This window comes from Cryphonectria parasitica (genome assembly GCF_011745365.1).
Source record: "Cryphonectria parasitica EP155 unplaced genomic scaffold M406scaffold_1, whole genome shotgun sequence".
Taxonomy (NCBI): Eukaryota; Fungi; Ascomycota; class Sordariomycetes; order Diaporthales; family Cryphonectriaceae; genus Cryphonectria; species Cryphonectria parasitica.
The window spans coordinates 5,871,489-5,894,675 of record NW_024468909.1 but is presented as its reverse complement, the minus strand read 5'-3'; the positions used below and the strand labels follow the sequence as shown (position 1 = coordinate 5,894,675).

The 23,187-nt window shown below is 53.4% G+C and overlaps 9 protein-coding genes across 9 annotated transcripts; 4 read left to right on the top strand and 5 right to left on the bottom strand.

Moving 5' to 3' along the window:
• The first annotated feature begins 1,291 nt into the window (after positions 1 to 1,291).
• Positions 1,292 to 1,996, top strand: M406DRAFT_320600 (uncharacterized protein). Its single transcript, XM_040919409.1, has one exon. It carries the CDS (start codon positions 1,314 to 1,316, stop codon positions 1,866 to 1,868), a length of 555 nt encoding a protein of 184 aa, XP_040781955.1. The 5' UTR covers positions 1,292 to 1,313; the 3' UTR covers positions 1,869 to 1,996.
• Positions 1,997 to 2,940: 944 nt separating this feature from the next.
• Positions 2,941 to 5,053, bottom strand: M406DRAFT_285851 (amino acid transporter; the record flags this gene model as incomplete). Its single annotated transcript, XM_040918644.1, has 2 exons — positions 2,941 to 3,970; positions 4,037 to 5,053. The coding sequence occupies 2 exons, from the start codon at positions 5,051 to 5,053 to the stop codon at positions 3,131 to 3,133; spliced, it is 1,857 nt and encodes a 618-aa protein (XP_040781954.1). The 3' UTR covers positions 2,941 to 3,130.
• Positions 5,054 to 6,240: 1,187 nt separating this feature from the next.
• M406DRAFT_336533 (leucyl-tRNA synthetase) lies at positions 6,241 to 9,253 on the top strand (the record flags this gene model as incomplete). Its single annotated transcript, XM_040921162.1, has 3 exons — positions 6,241 to 6,339; positions 6,460 to 6,831; positions 6,896 to 9,253. The coding sequence occupies 3 exons, from the start codon at positions 6,241 to 6,243 to the stop codon at positions 9,251 to 9,253; spliced, it is 2,829 nt and encodes a 942-aa protein (XP_040781953.1).
• Positions 9,254 to 9,523: 270 nt separating this feature from the next.
• On the bottom strand, positions 9,524 to 10,506 carry M406DRAFT_239871 (S-adenosyl-L-methionine-dependent methyltransferase; the record flags this gene model as incomplete). Its single annotated transcript, XM_040916102.1, has 2 exons — positions 9,524 to 10,124; positions 10,211 to 10,506. Coding segments are annotated over 2 exons (897 nt in total), but the record flags the coding sequence as incomplete, so codon positions are not given.
• A 704-nt stretch (positions 10,507 to 11,210) lies between these two features.
• On the top strand, positions 11,211 to 12,434 carry M406DRAFT_245045 (uncharacterized protein; the record flags this gene model as incomplete). The annotated part of the gene is made up of 3 exons (XM_040916301.1): positions 11,211 to 11,392; positions 11,613 to 11,788; positions 11,881 to 12,434. 3 exons carry the CDS (start codon positions 11,211 to 11,213, stop codon positions 12,432 to 12,434), a joined length of 912 nt encoding a protein of 303 aa, XP_040781951.1.
• Positions 12,435 to 13,246: 812 nt separating this feature from the next.
• On the bottom strand, positions 13,247 to 15,151 carry M406DRAFT_247763 (Metallo-dependent phosphatase; the record flags this gene model as incomplete). The annotated part of the gene is made up of 3 exons (XM_040916483.1): positions 13,247 to 14,200; positions 14,296 to 14,885; positions 14,983 to 15,151. The coding sequence occupies 3 exons, from the start codon at positions 15,149 to 15,151 to the stop codon at positions 13,247 to 13,249; spliced, it is 1,713 nt and encodes a 570-aa protein (XP_040781950.1).
• Positions 15,152 to 15,982: 831 nt separating this feature from the next.
• Positions 15,983 to 17,198, bottom strand: M406DRAFT_354655 (Clavaminate synthase-like protein). The gene is made up of 4 exons (XM_040922965.1): positions 16,714 to 17,198; positions 16,425 to 16,550; positions 16,289 to 16,360; positions 15,983 to 16,226 (listed from the first exon to the last, which is right to left on the bottom strand). The coding sequence occupies exons 1-4, from the start codon at positions 17,075 to 17,077 to the stop codon at positions 16,147 to 16,149; spliced, it is 642 nt and encodes a 213-aa protein (XP_040781949.1). The 5' UTR covers positions 17,078 to 17,198; the 3' UTR covers positions 15,983 to 16,146.
• A 1,914-nt stretch (positions 17,199 to 19,112) lies between these two features.
• On the top strand, positions 19,113 to 21,130 carry M406DRAFT_344431 (asparaginase-domain-containing protein; the record flags this gene model as incomplete). The annotated part of the gene is made up of 4 exons (XM_040921977.1): positions 19,113 to 19,974; positions 20,188 to 20,463; positions 20,571 to 20,943; positions 21,064 to 21,130. 4 exons carry the CDS (start codon positions 19,113 to 19,115, stop codon positions 21,092 to 21,094), a joined length of 1,542 nt encoding a protein of 513 aa, XP_040781948.1. The 3' UTR covers positions 21,095 to 21,130.
• Positions 21,131 to 21,335: 205 nt separating this feature from the next.
• Positions 21,336 to 21,898, bottom strand: M406DRAFT_285834 (DUF1330-domain-containing protein; the record flags this gene model as incomplete). The annotated part of the gene is made up of 1 exon (XM_040918643.1): positions 21,336 to 21,898. The coding sequence occupies one exon, from the start codon at positions 21,896 to 21,898 to the stop codon at positions 21,608 to 21,610; it is 291 nt and encodes a 96-aa protein (XP_040781947.1). The 3' UTR covers positions 21,336 to 21,607.
• Between the last annotated feature and the right edge of the window lie 1,289 nt (positions 21,899 to 23,187).

Sequence of the window (23,187 nt, the reverse complement as noted above, 5' to 3'; positions counted from 1 at the left end):
CCTCTTGCCAAGATACTACTTTCCTTCTGGTTGCCCTGTAAGGCAAAAAGACTTGGAACGCAAGAGGGTCACATGATCGACAAGAGGGTCAGCCACCCTAGCAGTAGGACAGCGAGACAGCAAGACGGCAGGAGAGCCGACAGGAAGGCCAGTAGCTCCAAGCATTTGGAAGGAGCGTTAGAGAAAGTAGATGGTCCAAAGTATGGCTGAGGAAGATTTGAAAATACCAATTCTACATGTACCTCTTCTTCCTAGCTGACAAACTCTAATAAAGCGATTGTCATCAGTATCGCCAACCAATTGTCTTACACGGATCTGACAGTCCTCCTCATATCTCTCTACGGTCATGACGGTGAGATATACACACACGTTCTGAATCTACATGACTTCAAGTGGTTACTATGCGCGGCTTGTATTGAATCGATTTACTTCCCTCACCATGCAAGTTCGAGGAGTGGTCCCACACTGCAACAGGCCGTGGCAATTCTTGGCTCCAGCCCCAGAAAACATCACAGTGGAGGAACACTAACGGGTAATGACGTGCCGGGAGGCAAGGACACGCGGGATGTTGATTCAGTGGAGATATTCTCGATTCTTCTACAGATCTCTCTTGACCTGGACAATCAAGACCATTATATCTCACCATCCCGCTCTAGTCACACCTCAACCCTTTTCACACAAGCTTTGGCTTTGCATCGCAATAATTATCCACAAACATGTCATCGTCGTTCAAGAAGTGGACTTATACAACAGGCGGCTTCCCACAATGCCTTCATCAAACGACCTACACGCCGCCGTCGCCCTCGACTCTAAAGCCAACTGAGATCCAAATTCGCACAAAGGCCTTCGCCATCAACCCGGTCGACGTGCAGGCCATGAACCTGTACAAGGACGCATCCTCATCTTCCTCCTCGTCTCTCCCCTGGCCCTTGTCCGCCCTCACCAGTTCTCTGAGCAGCACCGCCGCCGACAGCCAAGATCAAGAGCACGAGACCTGCTGCGACTTCTCCGGCACGGTCCTCCACGCCGGCTCCGCCTCCAGCTTCACCGCAGGCGATGAAGTCTTCGGTTTCACCATGGCCCCCGTCAACAACACCGGCACAGCAACCGAGATCCTCACCCTCGACACTGCCGGCTCAGGCATTGCAGTTGCCAAGAAACCCTCCGCCTGGACACACACCAACGCGGCAGCCCTCCCGCTCGTCTGGCTCACGGCGCGAACCAGCATCGAGGCCGTGGCACCCTACCTTGACGCCACCAACACTACCGGAGACAGATGGCTTGTCGTGTTAGGCGGCAGCTCGTCGACGGGCATGTACACGGTGCGCCTCGCCAAGGCGCGCGGGTGGCGTGTGCTGGCGACGTGCTCGGGGCGCAATGTTGACTTTGTGCGGGGACAGCTGGGCGCGGACGAGGTTGTCGACTACACGGCCAGCGGCGCGGCATCTTCGCTACCAAGGGAGATCCTGCGCAGGCTGGAGGGGCGTGGAGACGGCGGCGGGGTGGTGATTGTCGACTGTGTGGGCGGGACGGAGTGTCTGGACGATCCAGACCTGGGCGGCAAGATTAAGAGGTATGTGACGATCGTGGGGGACAAGACGGATCGGTCGAGCTTTGGCGGGCCGGCTATCTACTGGAACTATCCTAGCATGTTAAAGAGGTGGCTCTGGGGTCGGGTTGGGTTAGGGGTAAGTTATGACTGTGTGATTCTCGAGGCCCGTAAGGATTGGCTCGAGGAGGTGGGCCAGACGTTGGGCGAGAAGGATATAGTCGTTGACTCGACGTTTGGCTTCGATGAGCTGCCGCAGGCACTTGAGAAGATGGTTGGGGGGCGTGTTAGGGGGAAGTTGGTCGGCGTTCTGGGCTGAAGTCTTTTGTTGCTGTCGTATAATTTATCTTCGACATTGCGCACCTCTCTGAATTAGAAGGGATAGCTAGCATTGACTTTGCACATTATGTTGGTGTAGTGATCCTCGATAGAATTAATTCATTTTACAAACTTATAGGTCAAGCAGATTTGTCCGACTTTGGCTTGCATTCGCCAGTGCAAGATGGACTTGATTTAACAAACTTGTTCATAACCTCACCAAGACCGCTGCTCCTTGTGCTGTTTTAAGACTTGTGTTCGACCTGACCGGCCAAGGCCTTGTGTGCTATAACCTTTCCTAGATCTGCATTCCATCCATAACCTTCGCGAGGATAAAGACTTGAGTCGTACCAGATCATATATGTTACCACCCCGAATTCGAGTACAAGTGGCGAACAACTCTCAATAGAAAACGTCCAGTTCCCAATATCTACCATCTTTTACCTACAGAGTCCCAGTTCTCTACGAAATATAGGTATCACGATAACCCCCAAATCCGGCTATAGGCGTAGACGAAAGATGTTCACCGTCGCTCGTCCCCCTAAATAACACCTAGCACAGTTCCCACGTCAGTTGGAACTCCTGCACCAAGTGAAAAGGCGGATCCCGAGTTCCCGCCTCCAAGTCGTCATTATCAGACTTGTCAAAGAAAGTCTTGGTCTTCCGTTCGGACTTTGTCAAGGCACATGGGGTGATGACCCGAGTCTTGGGACAGTAATCACCTCGTGAGATCAAAGGGAGAGAGCATGCGCAGGTTGGTTCCAGCTCGTACTTGTCCACGCTGTGATCCCGCAGACTTTCGACAACATGTCTGAAGAGCTGTGCCCCATCTTTGCTTTACTGCGGCTTTTGTTTGTCCAATCCCTTGCTTGGGCTCCAAATCGAAAGCCCAGAAGGTCTTGCGAGGAGGTCTCATTGGAATGGGGTGGTCTGGGTTTTCCGTGGAATAACACAGCGGAAGCGCATTTCCCGGAATAAACAGCAATGCAGCACAGCTATGCAACCCATTGACAAGCCAAATAACACATAAGAGGTGCGTCTCACATTACGAATTTCCAGTGAAATACCGCCATTTCAGTCAAGGGGTACGTAAAGTATTCGTGGTATCATGCTGCCCAAAAATTACGATGCTTGTGTCCAGGCCAATCCGCAAAGAGAGCTCATTGATAATACGGCCTCATTAGCTCACATATGGCCTTTTCCAACTCTTTTCCTTAGCAGCCCGCTTTTCCTTTTTTTGTTTTGTTTTCTCTTCTTCCTTATTTATTTTGTCCATCGCTTCCAGAACTTCCAGCCGGGTTCGTCTTCCTCGTAGTCCCTATTTGGCCTCTTCGCAGGACCCTTTCTCCGCACTCTCAAGAAGTACACGGGTACGCCTGCCGCGACAAAGGCAATCACAATGAGAGTCTGTAAAGGCTCTGCAATAACGGCACGTGAGAGCAAAAATAAGCTGACGCAGCAAAAGATAATCGGAGTCGTGATCCACGTCTTGTACGGCCTCTCAAGATTCGGTTCCTTAACGCGCAGGACAATAAGCGCGAGCACCGTCAGGAAGTAGAAAGTATAGCCCGCGACACCGTAGAAGGTCAGCAGGGTGTCGAACTCGCCGACGATGACGTAGGCGACAGTGAGGGCGCAGTTGAGCACAAGTGCGTTGACGGGCGTGAAGAAGAGGCCTGTATCCTCGTCTCCGATCCAGCGGGTCAGAGCGTTGGAGAACCAGCTTCGTGTGCGTAGCGTAGAGACGTGCCTGTTTTCCATGGCATTGGACCCTACACCAACTCGTCCCAAGAACGCGGGGACGTAGCCCTCTTTGCTGGCAGCGTAGACGAGGCGGCTGCTGGTGAAAGTGGAGCTGTTCAGTGCTCCGAAGCACGACGCGCTGACGATTAGAGCAAGTAACAGAGAGCCGATGGGTCCGAAGACTTTGGAGCCGAAGAGAACAGCAATGGTGTTGGACGAGTTTGTGGCGGATAGAGGGAGGACGAGGAAGTATGAGAGATTAGCCAATACGTAACACAGAATGACCAGCGGCATGGCTGTGTGAATGACGCGGGGCAGGTCTCGACTGGGATTCCGGAATTCGCCCACGACGTAGTTGGTCTATAAGAATTGTTAGCAATAGTGTAAGCCTAGACTTCGCGTCATACGCGTGGTAGATTGGCTTACATTGTCCCAACCGTCATAAGCCCAAAGGCCCGCGTAGAGAGCCACTGCCCAAGCTGAAACATCCATCTTCGTCCCATCAAACCAATCATGGGTTTTCCAGTCCTCATTCGGCTCTCCGCTGTAGGAATAGCCCGTGAAAGCGACCACAACCCCAGTGATCGTGACCCCAAGCAACGCAATGAACTTTAAGAACATGAGCGAGTCATTCACCCGGGTCCCGAGCTTCGTAGAGACGCAGTTGAAGAACGTCACCAGGAGCAGGCCGAACAGGCCGACGGCCTTGTTGTACCATGGGTTGATGATCTCGGCCTCCGCTCCAATAGCAGCCCGTACGACGTATTCACCCATAATGATCGATATGATGGCGGCACTTCCAGGCTTCAGGACCAGCACCGCCACCCACATGAATAAAAAGCCCCAGATCTCATGGAAGATCTTGGCCAGGTATACCTGCGACCCCCCGTTCAGAGGTATTGCGCCTCCAAGCTCGGCATAGCTAGCCGCGCCGGTCCAGGCGAGGACTCCAGCAACCACCCATATAATGAGAGCACCACCGGGCGAACCCATGTTGACATTGACCTGGCTCGGTGATGAGAATATGCCAGACCCTATGATCAGACCAACAATGAGCGAGAGCCCGTTCATGTATGTCAAAGTCTTGTGCTTCTCGAGAGATGCCCCGCCCAGACCGCCATTCTGTGTCGGCGTCACGGTGGGAGCACCAATGGGAGTATAGCCGGCGCCGGTGGTCGAGGAGAGGGGGAAGAGGTTCGCTGTGAAACTGAAGCCGGAGGACATGGAGAACGTGCGCCCATGGCCTGCAGGTCGCCCAGTCGCCGCCGGGTTGCCCACGTCCAAGGGGTCATCCTGTTCGAGGGATAGCTTCCGCGAGGAGGATATACTGGGGCGGGAGTCGGTCTCATCTGCAGAGCCTGCGTGGTCGGAGCTAGCGAGCGACGCGAGCTCTAGTGAATCGCGTGTGCGCACCTGAAGGTGGAGGTCGTGGGAGTAGGACATGGTGGTGGAGAGGTCGTGTCCCGCAGACGAGTCTGTGCAGGCTCGTCTACAATGTGTCGTCGGTAATTCCTCCAAGTTCTCGTCTCGATATATTCCGCTATGCCAGCCGCCGCGCCAAAGCAATCATGTTCAGCCTCCAACTGCAAACTCGTGAGTATCCTGCTCGTAGTCTTATGATTCACTAATCGTTTCGAGATCGGGGACGGTTCTTCGCGGTGCTGGCGCTGGCTGATGGAGCAAGAGAGACTTATTAAGAGATAAGCAATATGTCGCCTGTAACATGCAATGGCGAAGAGAAGGTATCAGCGTTTGGTTTGGCCAATACACAAGAAAGGAAGAGGACACGAAGGGCATTGATGTTACAAAAGAAGTCGTTGATGCCAGGGACGATGGCAGGCCCCTTTCGCAAACCCGCACACACACACATTAAGCGTTGAACTAAGCCTGCCGAACGCTACCCAGTGGATATGGCTATGACCCCTACCCTGTACCCCTACATAGTATTGCATATGGTGCGGTACATATAATGGCCGTCAGTAGTTTAGGCCGTTCAAACTCAGTGGCCCCCCTGACGCACCAGGTCAGGAGCACGTTCTGAGTGGCTAAAAGTTGGTTAGCCTCAGTGGGTTCGTGCCCCACCATAAGCCAGTAGCAGCCAGGTCAGATTTCGGCAGGTCCTTGCAGGGCCGATGAGCTTAATCAAGCCCCCTTGTTAGCACTCATGGTGCCTACTTTGCCGGCCTGCCCTGGCTACAGGCTACTGATACTGCTAAATTTACCATGTACCTAGGCGCTGAGATCTGACTTTATAATCCTTCTACATAGCACAGTACAGAGGAACCTTATTTTTATTCGCAGATCATCCAGTCATCATCAGCTTCCTGGTGTGCGTGAGAGCTCGATGAATCTCTGACACGTTGCCTATGTCGTCATAATGAAACGCGTTTCTGAGACGCGAAGTCTGAGGTGCGGCTACTGTATACAGATCGAGCGGGGAGGACCCTGGATTTCGGGACCTGGAGCTCTTATCGGAACTTTACTCCAGAATTTATCCAATCCGACATTCTAGAAAAATTGCCTGACGACGTGGACATACAACACAACCTCCCAACGTGTCCTGCTGATATTCATTCTGTACACAGACGAAGCATACAGCTTCCGTTTGCGAGAATGAATACGGTCTCATCATGTCGTTGATTTACTTGCGGCCAATGGGCCGCCGACTGCCCAACTTACATATCTCTCGTTTACACGTTACCTTAGCTCCTCGTTGCCACCGTCTGCAAGTATGGCGTGCCCTCTCGACAGCTTCGCAAGCAGGTCACGATGACTCTCTAGCCGCCAACGGGTGTGACACGGCTGAAGCCACGGAGCGCAAGAAGGGCGCACAGCTCAATGCGCAGCAGGTGCCCAAGTTCGACCTGACCGCACTCGACGTGAAATGGCGTGCGGAATGGAATCGCCTCAAGCAAGACCAGGCTCACGATGGAGCAGAAGCAGAGAAGCAGTCCAGATACATCCTGCCCATGTTTCCGTATCCTTCTGGGCGTCTTCACATCGGTCACCTGCGCGTCTATACCATCGCCGATGTTCTTGCGAGGTTCTACACGCTCCAGGGGGAGAAGCCGATTCTTCCTATGGGGTGGGATGCCTTTGGTTTGCCCGCTGAGAATGCTGCCATTCAGCGAGGTATAAACCCTGCAGTATGGACGAAGAGTAATATTACCAAGATGAAGGAGCAGATGGGGTTCATGAATGGCAGCTGGGACTGGGACCGTGTATGTACTAGTCCAGACTGCTCCCGGAAGGACGTACGGCTGACTGAATTGTTTTCACTCGCAGGAAATCTCCACGTGCCATCCTGAATTCTACAAGCATACCCAAAAGATCTTCCTGATGCTGCACGAGAAGGGGCTGGCATACCAGGCTGAAGCCGAGGTCAACTACGACCCTGTGGACAAGACGGTGCTGGCAAATGAACAGGTGGATGCGAATGGTTGCTCCTGGAGGTCTGGTGCCAAGGTCGAGAAGCGCCGGCTGAAACAGTGGTTTTTCAAGATCACCGAATTTCGAGAATCTCTGCTGCAGGACCTCGAGGTGCTGGCAAAAGATGATGCATGGCCCGAGAGGGTGTTGGCAATGCAGAAGAACTGGCTTGGCAAGTCCGAGGGCGCCATGGTTAAGTTTCCCGTCATGGCGCATAGCCAAGACATGCACGCCGCCATCGAGGTCTTTACCACCAGGCCTGACACATTGTTCGGCGTACAGTATCTGGCGCTTGCAGCGACGCACCCAATCGTGCAGCACCTCGCTGAGACGGATCCTGAGCTTCAGGCGTTCCTAGACACCTTGCCTGGCTTGCCACCGGACTCCAAGGTTGGCTACATGCTCCCTAGCCTGAGGGCTATTAATCCTTTGGCGTATCACGAGGACACCCCAGCCTCTTCCAAGGAGTCACTGCCAGTGTACGTTGCTCCGTATGTTCTCGGGGACTATGGAGAGGGTGCCGTCATGGGCGTTCCCGGACACGACCTTCGTGACAACGCCTTCTGGAAGGAACATCACTATGACCAGCCTGTACGTATTGTGCTGGCAGCTTCTGAGGACGAGACTACGACGACAATGCCAAATGAGCCATTCGTCAAGCACGGAGTCATGACAGCACAGAGCGGCCCCTTGAAGGGCAAGTCATCCCAAGAAGGCGGAAAGATGTTGATTCAGATGCTCGAGGCTGCCGAACTGGCCAAGCCAGTCGAGAAATGGAGGCTGAGGGACTGGCTCGTCAGTCGGCAGAGGTACTGGGGCACACCGATCCCCATCATCCACTGCGCCTCATGTGGAGCTGTACCGGTTCCTGACGATCAGCTCCCGGTCAAGCTGCCCGAGGTTGACAATCACTGGGCTGAAGGCAAGCCGGGCAACCCACTTGAGTCCGCCACCGACTGGATCAACACTTCTTGTCCCAAGTGTGGCGGCTCTGCGAAGAGGGACACTGACACGATGGACACGTTCGTCGACTCGAGTTGGTACTACATGCGTTTCATCGACCCACACAATGCTGATGCGCTTTTCTCTGCTGAAAAGGCATCTTTGCTCCCAGTTGATATCTATCTTGGGGGCATAGAACACGCCATCTTGCATCTTCTCTATGCCCGCTTCATCTACAAGTTCCTCATGACATCTGCCGCTCTTCCCGATGCATCACCAGAGGTTTCTCACGAACCATTTGCCCGTCTCATCACCCAGGGAATGGTTCACGGAAAGACGTTTATCGACCCTTCCAGTAGCCGCTTCTTGACGCATGACGAGGTTGATCTGCAAGATCCTGCCCGCCCGAGAATTATTGCCACGGGTGAGATAGCGAGCGTCAGCTATGAGAAGATGTCGAAATCCAAGTTCAATGGCGTCGATCCTACCGAATTGATTGCCAGACACGGCGCTGATGCCACCCGGGCACACATGCTTTTTCAAGCACCGGTCAGCGACGTGGTGAACTGGGATGAGGATAAGATTGCCGGCGTAACGCGCTGGCTTGGCCGGATCCTTGATCTCGTGGTAAAGACGAACTGCCCAGCGGCCGAAATTCAAGACGCAACGCTCTCTGAGCTTATCACAGAGACGAGCAGGAAGCTTCCCCAAATGAACAAGCCCGACCTGGCATGGTGGGATGACAACTTCGCCCTGTGGAGAGATGTGCAGCGGACAATCGAGTCTGTGACAGAATCTTACCGCGGCGTGTACTCACTGAACACCATTATCTCTGATCTGATGAGTCTGACCAATACCATTGCGGCGCACCCCGACGCCCACGACAAGATGCGCTGCGCCGCTGTCTCAGCACTAGTCAGGATGCTCGCCCCCATCGCACCGGCTGTCGCGTCTGAGTGTTGGCAGATACTCGGGGCGAAAGACTCACTCTTCTCGGGCTCTGTGTCTTTTCCTGTGGCAGATGGCACCCTCCCCCTCCTGAAGGCAAGGACGCAAGCATGCGCGGTGCAGATCAATGGAAAGCTCCGAGTGGCGGTTGACATACCCAGGCCGCCCGAGCACGCAATGGAGGAGAGCGAGCTGAAGAGGTGGTTCGTGGATAGGATCCTTGAGGCGGACGGCGCGTCGAAACTGGGCGATGCGGATGCGATCCGTTCGGCCAAGAAGGTCATTGTGGTTCGCAGCGGCCGCGTTGTGAACTTTGTACTGTAGTTGTAGAAGATACCCACCTCTCTCTCTCACACACACTTCATAAGGTAGACCGGCTTCATGAATGTATAGACAAAATTTTGTCCAGTTTCACCTGCATTGTATGAATACAGAGCGGCCATGGCCACTCCCCTTGACGCGAACATTCCTAGTCCCGTCGCACACCACGGCAGAAATCTCCTCCAACTCCCCAGGCGCAGCATCGGGCCAGTCCCTCCACACCTCCACCTCTACTTCGCCAGTACTCGTCGTCCCCATCAGACCCTCATGCCGCAAGGCCATCTCCACGACTCTCAAAGCCTGGCCCAGATCGCCCACCTCGCACAGCAACACCCGCGGGCCCAGTCTCGCGGCTATGTCTAGTAGCCGCGCGTAGAACACATCCTCCGGCGTGTGGTCGCCGGGATATTCCACCATCGGCACCTGCGCGATCTTGGGCTCGTAGCGCCGCACGCTCTGCGCTGTCTGGCGGCTGTATCCCCACCGGGAGACGTAGGGCGGGTTGCAGACCAGGACATCGAGCGGGGGCTGGGAAGGCAAGTCCCTCGAGGAGGTGAGGGCGCCGAGGAGGGCAGTGTCAGAGAAGATGTCGGCCTGGCTAAAGACAAGAGAGCGCCCTGGGGGTGTAGTGGTGATGGCGAGATTGTTGTGCCGGGCGTTCTCCTTTGACAGGTCGACGGCGTAGGGTGAGATATCGATGCCGTGGACGTGGAGGTCAGGTATGGTGCGGGCGAGCAGGGAGTATAGGAGCAAGGCTATGCAACCTGTGCCTGTGCAGAGATCCAGGATGCTCAGGGACTGAGGTGAGGGCCCCAGGAGGTGAGAGTGCTGGATGAGTGCAGCCAGATGTGTCGTGTAAGCTTCAGGCTCTGGTCTGAACAGCAACCCATGTCAACATTTGCTTCTTCTTCTTCTTCTTCTTCTCTATCATCTGGGTGGTTTCCTGAGATCTGAACATACCTAGGGATGAACACGCCGGGACGACACTTCAGCTCCAGGCCACCAAACGGCTGCGTCCCGAGGATATACTGCAGCGGCTCTCCCCTTCCACGACGCCGGCACAGTGAGGCGACATGAAGTTCTTCTGTCCACAGGGACGACGACGACGCGGGCGGTGTGAGCTGGCGGACGTGTTCGCGCACCCACCTCAGCTCGTTCAGGGCAGAGGGCAGGTCTCGACAGACTGGCAGCAGTGCTGCTGCGTGTGGAGAGATGTGGTGGGCTTGACGGATGGTGGAGGGTGGGATCCGAGGCATTGAAAGTAGAGTGAAGTGAATCGAGTTGAAGGAATGGCTGGATGTGATGAGATGAGATGAGATGATCTCGACGTTGACCACACGCCTCACCTCCTTCCCCCGTCTTCAAGAATCAGGATTAAGTACGGCTTGAATGTTATAGATTCTATTCTCATGGGTGAAGAGCTGTCTCATATATCTACTATCTATCATTTCTCCAAAAATAAAAGCATCAACATGATAAGACCCGAACCCTGACCTTATCCGCTACCTTTTTTGTATTTGAGCCTCTCTTGTTTTAACTGTGCATCGCGATGCTGGGAGGCACACGATCATGTTGAAAAAAGGCAATGAGTACATCTGACTAGCTGAACATCAATTAATTGTTCTTATCTGCGAGCCCCTGGCCCTTTCCTTGCTCCACCACTAGCAGCAGCAGGTTTCGTTGCAAGCAGCGTGCCACTTTCACTTTTTCGCGGCAAAGAAGACCCGAGCAAGAATGACGATGGCGACGGAGGCGGGCCGATCCCTCATCCGCGGTGCACGGATCGATACCGGAGTTTCCCCGCCTTGAACGTATAAATCAACAAATAGCCTCTCTCAAGAACTAGTTACTTTTTGTCCCAGAGGAAGTACATATTTATGTTTCTTTGAAAGGAGTAGTCAGGATTAAACCAGGTCATTCAAGGATCAAGGGACTCGTACAGCGCAACAAGACTCTCAACATGGCCCCCACGCTCAACGAGAACGGCATCCCCAGCTTCGACAGCCTTCCTCTGCGGGAGGGCGATCCGCCTCACTCAGCCTGGGGCCTGTATGGTGACCACGATGAGCTGGGCACCCTGAACAGGCTCACTGACGAGCGTGTCGCTGCGGCTGCCAAGGTTGAGATCCAGAAGGGAACTCGGTAAGTAGTTTGCGAGCGCCGAAGATGATGGATTGTACATATATATAAAATAAAATAAAAAACATAAATGTACTACTCCGAAAGACAGAAGGGATCCAGCAGCTCACAAATCTTGTCGGCACAGGGTCTCGCTCAATTGGCCTCTCGATGCCCAGGGCGAGGAGTCGGGTTTCTTCCAGCGCAAGCTGTTCCACCAGGACCTCTTCCAGAAACCCCCCAGGATCGTGCACGACGACGTCTGGACCTTCAACTCGCAGGTCTCGAGCCAGTGGGATGGGCTGCGCCACTTTGGCTACCAGAAGGAGGCCAAGTTCTACAATGGTGTGACCCTCGAGGACATTGGCGCCCACGGCCGGGACAAGGACGGGAAGAAGACCACCGTGAACGGCATCCAGGGTGAGGGATGATGCTTTCTTCTTTTTTTTTGTCTCTTCTTCTTCTTCTTGTATGTGGCTACATGCTGACCGTGAAAATTTAATCCCGACCAGCATGGGCCGAGCAGGGCATCGTCGGCAGAGGCATCCTCATCGACCTCGTCGCCTGGCGCGAGAAACAAACCGACCCATCCCTTCAAACCTTCGACTGCTTCGCCACCTCACCCATCCCTTTGGCCCATCTGCAGGCCTGCCTCCGCGACCAGGGCACCGAGGTCCGCTTCGGAGACATCCTCTTCATCCGCACAGGCTGGCACGCCCAGCTGGCCACCCTGTCGCCGCAGACCCTGCGCGCCCACCAGGACGTCCTCCCCCACCACTTTGGCGGCGTCGAGCAGTCTGAGGAGGTGGTCCGGTGGATCTGGGAGAATTTCTCTGCTGTGGCCGGCGACCAGCCCAGCTTCGAGGCCTGGCCTTCCCAGAAGGACTGGGCCCTGCACGAGGTCCTCCTGGCCGGGTACGGGTGTCCCATCGGGGAGCTGTTCTGGCTGGAGAAGCTGGCCGAGACGTGCAAGAAGGAAGGCCGGTGGAGTTTCTTTGTCAGTAGTGAGGTCTGTAACGTCACGGGCGGTGTGGCCAGTCCACCAAATATTCTGGCGATTTTCTGAAAAAGCTCCCAATGATGTATAATCAAAGGTAGTGGTGGTGGAGGTCATCATGGTGATTGTATTAGGTTACCTGGCCTAAGGACTGGGTGGATCTGGCTGCGGGCCCTGGCTATCTGCAATGATGTAACGTTCTGATTCATTGACGAGGTATCGGAAGCTCACAACAATGAGGTCCCGGCTCTGCTGTGTTTCAACAGTTAGGGAATTGAAATAATTTCACCATGTGGAACGGCAGAGGGCTTTGAGAGAGATGCCTCCAGGACCTGTGGCCTGTCTTCGCCTTGGTACAGAGCTCATGCAGATCGACTCGCCCCTTGCTGGGTCTGGACTCTTCTGCATCTTTTGCATATATTCAGAGATTGAGAATGCATTACTTCCCGAGCCGCACGCTTCTATTGATAGACAGCCCAACAGCCCGCTAAGTGATACCCCAAAGGCTACCCCCGGTGGTTCCATGCCATGCCTGCTGCACCAGTTCCCCGGCCCTATCGTGATCGTCCATATTCTTGTTCACTGCCGATCTCAAGAGAAAAAAAAGAGAGGAAAACAAGAGATACATATGTGTTGCACGCCTGGACTCGCTTCACGTGTTTGTGTGGCCTCAGTTAGTCGGTTTTCGGGGCCATCCCCACTGGACGAACGAAACCGTGCAGAGAAAAGAAGAGGAAAGAGAATAGACATTCCGAGACCGCGTCGCATAGTAGCCTCTGAATGATCTCCTCGTCGTCGACAGCTTCTCTCATGACCATTAGGCAGCTGGAGGGCCCTTGCGGCGGGTGTCCCGATCACTGTAGCCGTTGTTAGCGCAAACATCACCCCGCGATCTGTACAGCAAGCGAATGGCTGGATACGTACGTGCTGAGCCTCCTGGAGATGGTCTGTAGCTTCTTGTCATTGTCAGCCTCCCAGGTGGCACGCTCCAGCGCCTGCTTGAGCTCCTCGTCATTGGCCCTCGTCACCTCATCATGGCTGGGCGGGAGCCTCTCGTTCTGCAGGTCCACTTTCCGGGCATCCTCAAAAGTGCTGATGGCGTTCTTGATACCCTCTGCGCCGAGCATAAGCGTTCCCGCCGGCAATTTGCCTCCAGACACCGTCTTGAGCTCCGTGACGCTCTCGGACTCTTCTCGGAGGACCTGGAACACACGCGACAGCCGACCGATAGCAAGGATCTTGTTCTTGATTGCCCTCCGTTTTGCCTCGATCGACTCCGGGTCAATAGGGGCCGACGGGGTGATCGGTGGCGAGGCCGGGCCAGGCGAGCTCGAGGACTCCTCCCTGAGCTCATCCTCGCTGCAGGTGCTCAGAATGGCGATTAACATATCCATGAACTTCTCACCAACGAACGGGAGAGACCAGGTGAAAACGTCCATGAAATTTGGAAGCCAGTACGGGTGCGGCGTGCAGTTGAATTGACGGATGTTCATAACGTTGTTCTCGTATTTCAGCACAGCAGCTTTGTTGTTGTACACGTCCAGGTAGTTCGGGGCCGAGAAGATGGTCATAACACTCGGGAAGCCGGTCGTCCTAGTCTTTCGGTACATTCTGTAGCCAGCGTCCTGTGCCTCGTGGGCACGGATGATGGACAGCAGGTTGTTCTTCTCGAGGAAAGCGCATGCTGCCGGGTAAGAGAAGAAGTATGAGCAGCCTCGGACGTGGTTGTGCAGGAAGTAGTCGTTCGTCTTCTCCTGGCCAAAGTCCTCGAGAGGGTCGGCCCAGAGAATGTCGCACATCAGGCCCTGCGTTGGGGGTTCCCTGAAACGATCGATCTGTACCACGTCAAAGTTTAGCCAACAGGAACCAGTTGGGACGGCGCGCCTTGCAGACAGACGCAGTCACACAGGGAGTACGAGAGTTTGCTCACATTTCGAAGGTCGTCGAGGGTGTGCAGTTCTGGGCTGAGGCCGCCGTGAATGCACAAGAACTGCTTGTTCATGACCGCAGCAAGAGGCAGGCTGCAGAAAGACTCCATGCAGGCCTCGTAGATGGTGTCAGAGTATTTGTGCTTGCACTCGAGCTTGAAGGTGAAGTAGTCGGTCAAATGACGGCATTCGTGATTACCGCGCAGCAGCCACAGCGTCTTGGGGTAGTGGATCTTGAGCGACCATAGGTACAGCACGCACTCGATGCTGAAATAGCCACGGTCGACGTAGTCGCCCAGGAAGAGATATCGGGTCTCTGCCGGGTCTCCACCCACTTCAAAGAGCTTCATGAGGTCGTAATACTGGCCGTGTACGTCGCCACAGACCGTGATCGGAGCGTCCATCTCCAGAAGGTTTGGCTCGGCGCGCAGGAGCTCTGTGCCGGTCCTGATAATCCATAGCGCCTGTTCTTCTGTCAAGCGGCCTTCTCTGTAGAAGTGCGATTTCAGAAATGTAATGTTGGGCTTGGTGTGTGTCTCGTCCTCAAAGAACTGCTCGTCGGTGGGCTTGAACATGGCAGGGGCTTGAACGTCTGGTGTGAGGGGAAGTAGGGTCAGCATATCGCGTGCTCCATGCAGAGAGTCGGCTGCTCGTGTGTGAGAAGCGGGGGTTGCAGCTGGTGCACATACCTTTGCAGACCCTCTCCATGGTGCTGACCTCCGTACCGTCCTCCATACGGTGAATGGAGAAGTCGATCTCGGGTAGAGGCTTCTTTTGCTGTATTGCACGGATGGCATTGTCAACCTGGACATTGCGCAGGTCCTGGGAGCCAGGCGCACCAGCGTCGTCGGTATCCATATTCGGCGGGCGAGGCTCTGGGGCAGTGACACCGAGTATGACTGTGCTGCAGGAGTTAAGAGTCGATATCTGCGTTTGAAATGTGTTGAATCGAGGAGGGGGGAGGAGGCGAGTGTGTCGGAAGGGCTCGTATTTGTTGAACTCTCCACCTCAAGGCTTCCTGCGTAGGTAGTCAAGCTCGTTTGTCTTCAACAAATAAGTAACAAGAAGGGGGCCTGGCGGAAAGTTACCAGAGCCTTGGGAGGCAGCAAAAAGTTGGAGGAAGGCAAATTGGGACGAGCAGGGCTGAGGTCAGACGAGCGGTTGTAGGTATTCTACAACCATGGGGTTTAGGTTGACAGCACGACACAGTCCAGACCAACAGCTGGAAAATCGCAGTGTAGCAGGCAGGACAAAGAGCCTCGCGCTGGCTCAGGTGGAACACTGGACCTATGTGCGAGGTAGGTTTGGGGGACGGGCGGTGGACGACCCTGGAGCGGGGCTTGGGGTGGGCGCAGCGGGTTCAATCTTCAGGGGATCTATGGTGGGGTATCTCAGAGCGCTCAGTGTCTCGCTCTAGCAGGAAACGTGCTCAGGCCACCTGTATAGGCGCTAGGGGACTACAGTGGCGTTCGAATACAAAAACCAATCGCAGATAGGCTGTAGAAGAAGAAGAAGAAGAAAAAGGGGGGGGGGGGCTAAGATGACGGGCGAACAGTTAGCTGCCTTAAGCTTCCAATCAGGCTTTTGAGTTATCAGATGGTAACAATCCTGCACAACTACGCACTAAGGAACGGCCATCGCTACAGTGATCCCTGCCGCGGGCCTCCTCTTTCTTATCTACGCAAAATATGTTGTGCACCGTTCCAAATTCCATAACCAGGCGCGCTGCTTTTACTGCAAAATTTCATCATGACATATACCAGAAACCCACTCTTCAGAGGTCCCAGCGATGAGAAAGGCTGATCGTATGAGGCAGGTTTCTCAGGTGAATACGTCTAAAAGCCATCTGACTTTTATCCCAGAACCTGGGCCAGCACCTCATCTCGAGCGAAGTTTGTATTTCTCCAGCGTGATACAAAATCGTCCCGGCTTACTGCAGAGACGCACGATCTATCAGCATCGATGACGGAAAAGCGATCTGGGTGTGATACTCACTATAGCCGCCACACATTCTTCTGAGTCCTGTGAATGCGCTTCGACCGTGCAGAACTCTGTAATTATCAAAGACTTGGAGAATGTCAGCCAATGTCGAGTCTATACTGAGGATCGTGATGGTCAGGAGGAGGCATACTCAAGGTTCTTCCGGGTTTGAGTTGAAACCAATACTCTGAGCTCGTCCTTTTGAGGATATCATTGAACTTGCGTGCAGCACCATACCATGCGGCAACATTGCGGGTGTTCTGGGTGAGACGCATCACTTGAGTGGTTCAAAAGAGCGTTAGAATATTTTCAAGATACTCAGGAAGAGCAGGATGAGCAGAAGAAGAAGAAGGGGAAGAAATGAAAAGGTACGGAATGGTGCTGCCATTATGCACGAGACAATAAGTGCGGCAGCGACAATGTCTTTGAAGAACACTCACCGCCCCGATCATCATTGTTCCATTTGATGCGATAGATTGGCGATTCTGCTTTAGGAGTGGCATAGCTACGTATGACGCATTCCTGTACGCCTGGGGTGATGGTGACTCCTTGATTGCCGCTGGCATGCCAAGGCACGCTGCAGGTCTTCAATACTTGGAACTCGTGCTTATGCTCTTTGCGCATGATTTCTGCGGCATGGAAGCCGTCCACGAGAAGTGACTCGCCTCCGGTGGGCGGCGAACCTTCGAGCGCGGTGTGAGACAACATGTGGAAGGCTTGCAGGCCGGCAGGGTCTGTGAAGTAGGTTGTGTCCGTGTGGGCAGGCAGTGCGATGTTCGTATAAGCGGTGTCGGCTTTGGCCATATCAGGCACGAAATCATAGAAGCCACCATAGTGTGTCTCCCTGATGGGCCCGATGCGCTCCAAGAGATACTTAGTGTGAATGGCATCATCGAAAGGTGTGTTGTCTACGAAGACAAGCCCGTGTCTCACCTAGAAATGCCGTCAGATCTTGAGCAAGAAACACAATGGAAGCTCCGAGGTGCCTCACCAAGTGATCCGTCAATTTGGCCATCCCACTCTCAGACGTAGTGTCCATGACTTCTTCGTAGGTAACAGTCGGAGGGTTTTCTGCGATTTCTGACCCCCAAAATTGACGGCGCTCGCTGCACTGGTGAGTCATGAGATCCGGTCTCTTGAGAATGTATATACATACCACATATCGAACTCGGGCATGTGGCGCCCGTAGGTATGCCGCTTGAGGAAGCTCCAGTCATAGAAGCTCTCGTGTAGTTCGTGATCCCCTATTGTGAAGTGTGTGAGGACAAGGGTCGTGCCAGATGCATCGCGATGACATGTGGTAGCTCACAAGTAATCCTCAAACCCTCAGACTCTACCAAGATCTTTGTGGGGTAAATTTTACTAGGAATGTCGAAGATGCTAAAACTTCTCTGCTTGGTAGCCTGGTTGAAACATTGGGAACACCTGCAATTGTCCCTGTGATGTATAGGTGAGTTTCGATATCCTGATGCATGACTGTGTCTTTAGGACTCTCACCTTAGCCACAAATGAGGCCTGGCGAATTTCAAAATCAGCCGTGCGTCATCTCAATGTTTAAAGGGTTAAGGCACCCTCTCACATGGGTAACAGCTTGTATTTCTTGCCCGTCTCCGGGTCTTTTGGGAGGGAAGAAGGTATCATGGTGACCTTGTGAGGATTCACCTTGAACCTAAAGCCAGAGGCGCCCTCGGTGAGATCTATGACGGACCACGGCTTGGGCTTCGATGGACCATGGGGACAAGGTTCATCGACAGTGGAATTAGCAGCAGATAGTTGGGAGACGAGTCGGTAGGCCACTCGCGGTCGTGTGGCAAGGGAGTTCACGAATGATATAGGGCAAGAGGCACGATGCTGTAAGCTCGGCATGCCTGACCGGACAGACCTACAGCCACGACCCACAACAGTTAACGACCAAAGCCAGTCTCCAGCATATATATATACATATATCACCAAACAACTGTGGCATGACCTCACCTTGCTGTTAGTCTAACAATCCTCATCGTGACGGCCATGGCATATGAACGCGCCGAAAGTTGCGTCCGCAAATTGTACACCAATTATGACAGTGCTCAATTGATGTTGTTAGAAGCATTCCTCTGGTTGTTTCGAGAGTGACATGACACGAGCTTTTGTATTACATAAGGCACAACCGAGGTCGCCCTTTGGCTCCTGTTCTCCATTTAATGGCACGATGGCAGCCTGCTGCGCGCAGCGTCATCGGACCCCTGCAGTCGTGAACTCTTTCCGAGATTTTCTTTTCTAAATCTAGAAAATTCAAGATTTTCAGGTCCTCCCGACCCCAGATTGTCCTATTCAGAAGACCAGTCGATCGGCCGAGAATCCCCGTGGTGGTGGTCATGGGTACTCCAGTGTCGGTGCATTAGGTTATTATGGGGTAATAGTTAACAAGAGGCTGCATGCTTGGTATGGGCGGCTTAATGATGTTTTCCCACCGTTTAGGGTGGAAAAGGAAAGCAGACTTGTTACAACAGATCGATTTTCACCACCCACCCCCCCTCTCTCTTCTTGAATAGAATACTTTCAGAACCAGCAAAGGATATCACTTGACTGCTTTACAATATTCTTTTTATTTATTACACGTCTATAGAACAGGTATGTACTGCTAGCTGTTGCTCCCCACAGTAGTAATCCTCCTAATTGCCTGCTGGAAAAATTCTTAATAAACGATTCCTCAGTGGAACAAGCCGTCCTCTGTGATTGTAGTGACTATAAGATCAGCAGACCCTCCCAAAACAAATTGTGAGCAATTGCGCTGACGGCCATAGTTTTAAACGTCCCATAGACTTACAACCAGCGGTTCACGATGAGCCCGGTCAGTATGCCCCGGTCGAGCGGTGGCGACCTGGACACGAAGTATCTCGAGTCTCGAGTGCTCATTATCATGACGGGAGGCACTATCTGCATGCAGCCATCGCCAGATGGCCTGGTGCCAGCGACTGGATTTCTTGAGAGTGCAATGGCGCCCAGACCGTCCTTCAACGATTCCTCCGCCCCCGTGCAGCTCCATGCGTACAAGAACGGCGAGAAACTCGCGCTCAACTCCCTCCGCACCCCGCCCACTGCCTATTCGCGACATGTTCGCTATGGTATTCTCGAGTTCTCCCCCTTGCTGGATTCAAGCTCCATCTCCTCTGTCGGCTGGACCGAGATCGCCCTGACGGTCAAGGAGAACTATCACCTTTTCGATGGCTTTGTGGTACTGCACGGCACGGACTCCCTGGCCTACTCTGCATCCGCCTTGTCCTTCATGATGTCGGATCTGGGCAAGCCGGTCATTCTCACGGGTTCTCAGGCTTCCATTTTTGCCCTCCAGTCCGACGCTGTGGACAACCTGCTGGGCTCACTGATCATCGCCGGGACCTTTGTGATTCCCGAGGTCTGCCTGTTCTTCCATCACACCCTTTTCAGAGGCAACAGGACGACAAAAGTTTCAGCGTCTGCATTCGAGGCCTTTGATAGCCCAAATTGCGAGCCTCTTGCCAAGGTGACGAGTCTCGGGGTTGACGTGAAGTGGGCGCTTGTTCGTCGACCGACGAGAATCGCTGAGTTTCAGGTTACCAAATATATCGATACAGCACATGTGGCCTGTCTGCGCATCTTTCCCGGCATCAAGCCAGAGATGGTAGATTCAGTGCTCCGTGTTCCCGACTTGAGAGGCCTCATTCTTGAGACATTCGGCAGTGCGTCCCCCCCCCCCCCTTCTTTTTTCTTCTTTTCTTCTTTTTTCCCCCCTTCCCAGTTCCATGTGTGTTGCCTGCACCGTTCTTTTGGCCAACATGATGTACATCCCTCGTGAAACGGAAAGTTTCCGAAGAGGGCAGATCCTCAAACTTTTCATCCATGCCCCATCCTGATCTTTGCTGGCCTAATGCTGACTGGAAATGGCTGCACAGTGGGCAACGCTCCAGGAGGTGTGGACGGGAGTCTGACAAAGGTCATCCGTGAGGCCGTAGAGAGAGGCATCGTCATCGTCAACGTCAGCCAGTGTACAAACGGCTTCGTCTCGCCGCTATATGCACCAGGCACGATTCTGGGCAGAGCAGGCGTTGTCTTCGGCCATGACCTGACGACGGAGGCTGCTCTGACGAAGCTGGGCTATCTTCTAGCTGTTCAGAGCCTCTCTTATGTCGATATCACTGCCCAGATGGCGCATTCCATACGTGGAGAAAGTAAGGAACCAGCCTTTTTTCTTTCTTTCGTCAGTCGGCTTTTCAATCGAATAACAGGTCTCTTGAGGGTCTTGGAAATGTTCAGCTAATCATACAACCTTCGATAGTGACCGAGATGACGAGTCCTAGCTTCTCCCACCCGGCGGGAACATTAGATTCGGCAACGATCAAGCTCACTGCCACAGAAGCAGCATTTGCCGCACTCGGATATGCTATTGAAAGGGGCGAGTTCCAGGAGGTCCGCGAAATGCTCGAAGGGGACGAGGTGAACCATCAGTTGCTGAAGAGGGCCGACTACGCCGGGAACACAGCCTTACACCTGGCGGCTATGAGCGCTAACCTAGATATTATCAAGGAACTTCTCACGCGCGGAGCCAGCGTTCACACCAGAAACTCGGCAAACAACACTCCCCTTTTCCTAGCCAGAAGGACGGCAAATCGGGGATGCATCGAATTGTTGGAGGGTGCCGGCGGGCACTTGTGGGTGGATGAGAAAGCACGGAGTGGCGCATCGACTCCCAGGACAGCGGATTTCCCTCTCAGCCGACCGAGATCTCCTGGCCTGTGAGAATGTTCATGGTTAAACCGTCTTTTCTCTAGTCTTATGGCCCACTCGAACAAAGTACCCTAGATGAATTGAGCTGCAGTGCTACGCTCGGTCGCCTGTTATGTCGGTATCCCTGTCCCCTGGTCCTGATAATGAGCCTTTTCTTGGCCTGTTCATTCTATATGTGCGGCCGCTTTGAAATATCGCACTGAGCGGTCGCGGGTTGCGAAATTCTCTGTACCTATCGGAAAGTTGGGTGTGGTAGAGTTTGGCACCGTGCATTGCTGCATGACCATCTGGGCCGGACCTTGCAATGTCAAACTGAAATAGGAGAATAATACATATTAAATGAGGATCTGAGGGGAGATTTTAATCCACAGGCGCATATCATTGCCTCTGTCTAAACCCTTTGGAGATGAGATTCTATGGAGCCATGCATTCTCATAAACAAGCCCCCCCCCCCCTTCCCGTCCCTCATCGATCTCCTCCCTCAGCTTCACAAGCACCTACTCTCATATCGCTTGCCATGCCTGTATCCTGACTCAAAATCCCTTCTGCTGCAACACTATGCCGAAAGGTAGGCGGAGATGGAGTAACTCATTCGAAACTGCGCAGAACAGCCAGCTGACCGGTCGAGGCTTGCCAGCGGTGCGGGACTAAGGCTTGGTACTCAGGCGCGGTGTACCAATTGTTGAGATCCTCAGCACTCGGGAATGACAGCACTAGACTGCGGTTGTAGGGCCAGTCGCCCTCGATGACCTTGGGATCCTCATCAAAAGCCACAATCTTGCCTCCGTTCTTGGTGATGGACGGCATGACACCGTCCTGATAGATCTGATATCTTTCTCGGTCGTGGATCTTGAGCAGAACAACGGCGTAGACAGTCATGATGTCTTTTCTTGCTTTTCTTTTATCTTTACTACTCTTCTTCTTCTTCTTGAATCTGTTCTAGGTGTGAAACTGCCAAGCTGAGCGTGGTACTGGAATTAGGAATAGGTGTCGTCGGTGTCTTGACAGTCGAAAGAAGATATGAGTGTGGATGGGGTGGCATGGTTACGACGGGAGACAATCATGAAGGCGAACCACAGGTCTAATACTTATACTTTCACTTCCTGGAACGATATTGCGCCGAAGCCGATACAGCTTCATTCTGGGAGGGGGGTACCGGTACACATCTTGGGACCGAGTCTCACTGTATGTTAGCCACTGCGGACGGCTCGGCTGGCCGAATCAAACCGCGGGACATCGCTCGCCTATATTCCTTCAGCCTTGTGACCATACAAAGCTCATCTCGTAGTGCTGATAGCAGTGAGAGCGCGGTGTCGCGGTGAAACTCTGGGCACCGAGGCCCACAGCTTTTGTCAATAAGACGGGATGGATTAGTCGGGCAGCTCAGTTCTCCTGACGCATAAGACGAGGTTCGCCTATGAGATTCCCTCGATCCTTTTCTTTCTCTCTCCTCCATTCTCTTGTAATTTAGGCGCAAGGCTGTGAAGGGTACACAGGTGGATGTCGATATCAGTGTTGAGAGTGTTGGAGCGGAACTCGGATGTTGCTTATACATATCGACTTGGTGCTGCCTGCGTATAATTGATCCACCCTTCACGCATTCTCCATTATGCCCCCGCCCCCTCTGGCTCCTCTGAGAACACCAACGAGTCTTGGAGAAGGAAAACCTGAAGGGAAGAAGAAGAAAAAACGGTGAGCATATCGAGGAGCGGATCCAGAACCAAAGGTCGTCGCTAGACTAATTAAACCCCGATTGCTGCCTGCACTGAACCCTCCATAAAGACTCTTAAATAGTGAGACTCGATTTGTGCACTTTGGCCTCTTACCAACACAACACGAGACCCAAAAATTATGACGTGTCGGTCTGCCGGCTTACATATGCTTCACGGAGCTTATGCACAGCAGCCGTTTTGGAAGCACTACAGCAGTGCATTACGCTGGGCGAACCTGAATTCTGGTGCGTACGTCGGGTTGCATAGCTCCCGTAAACGCCGCCACCATCCGACAAGAGCCGCGTAGGCAGACGAAAAAGGAAAAGAGAAAGAGTCATCTTTTGCTCGCTAAAATTACCACTTGATAGCAGAGCCTTGCAATGCTCGTGTTTTTTCCCCTGTATGTATGTATGTATGTATGTGTGTATGTCATTCATTTCGATTTTCAAAACAGGC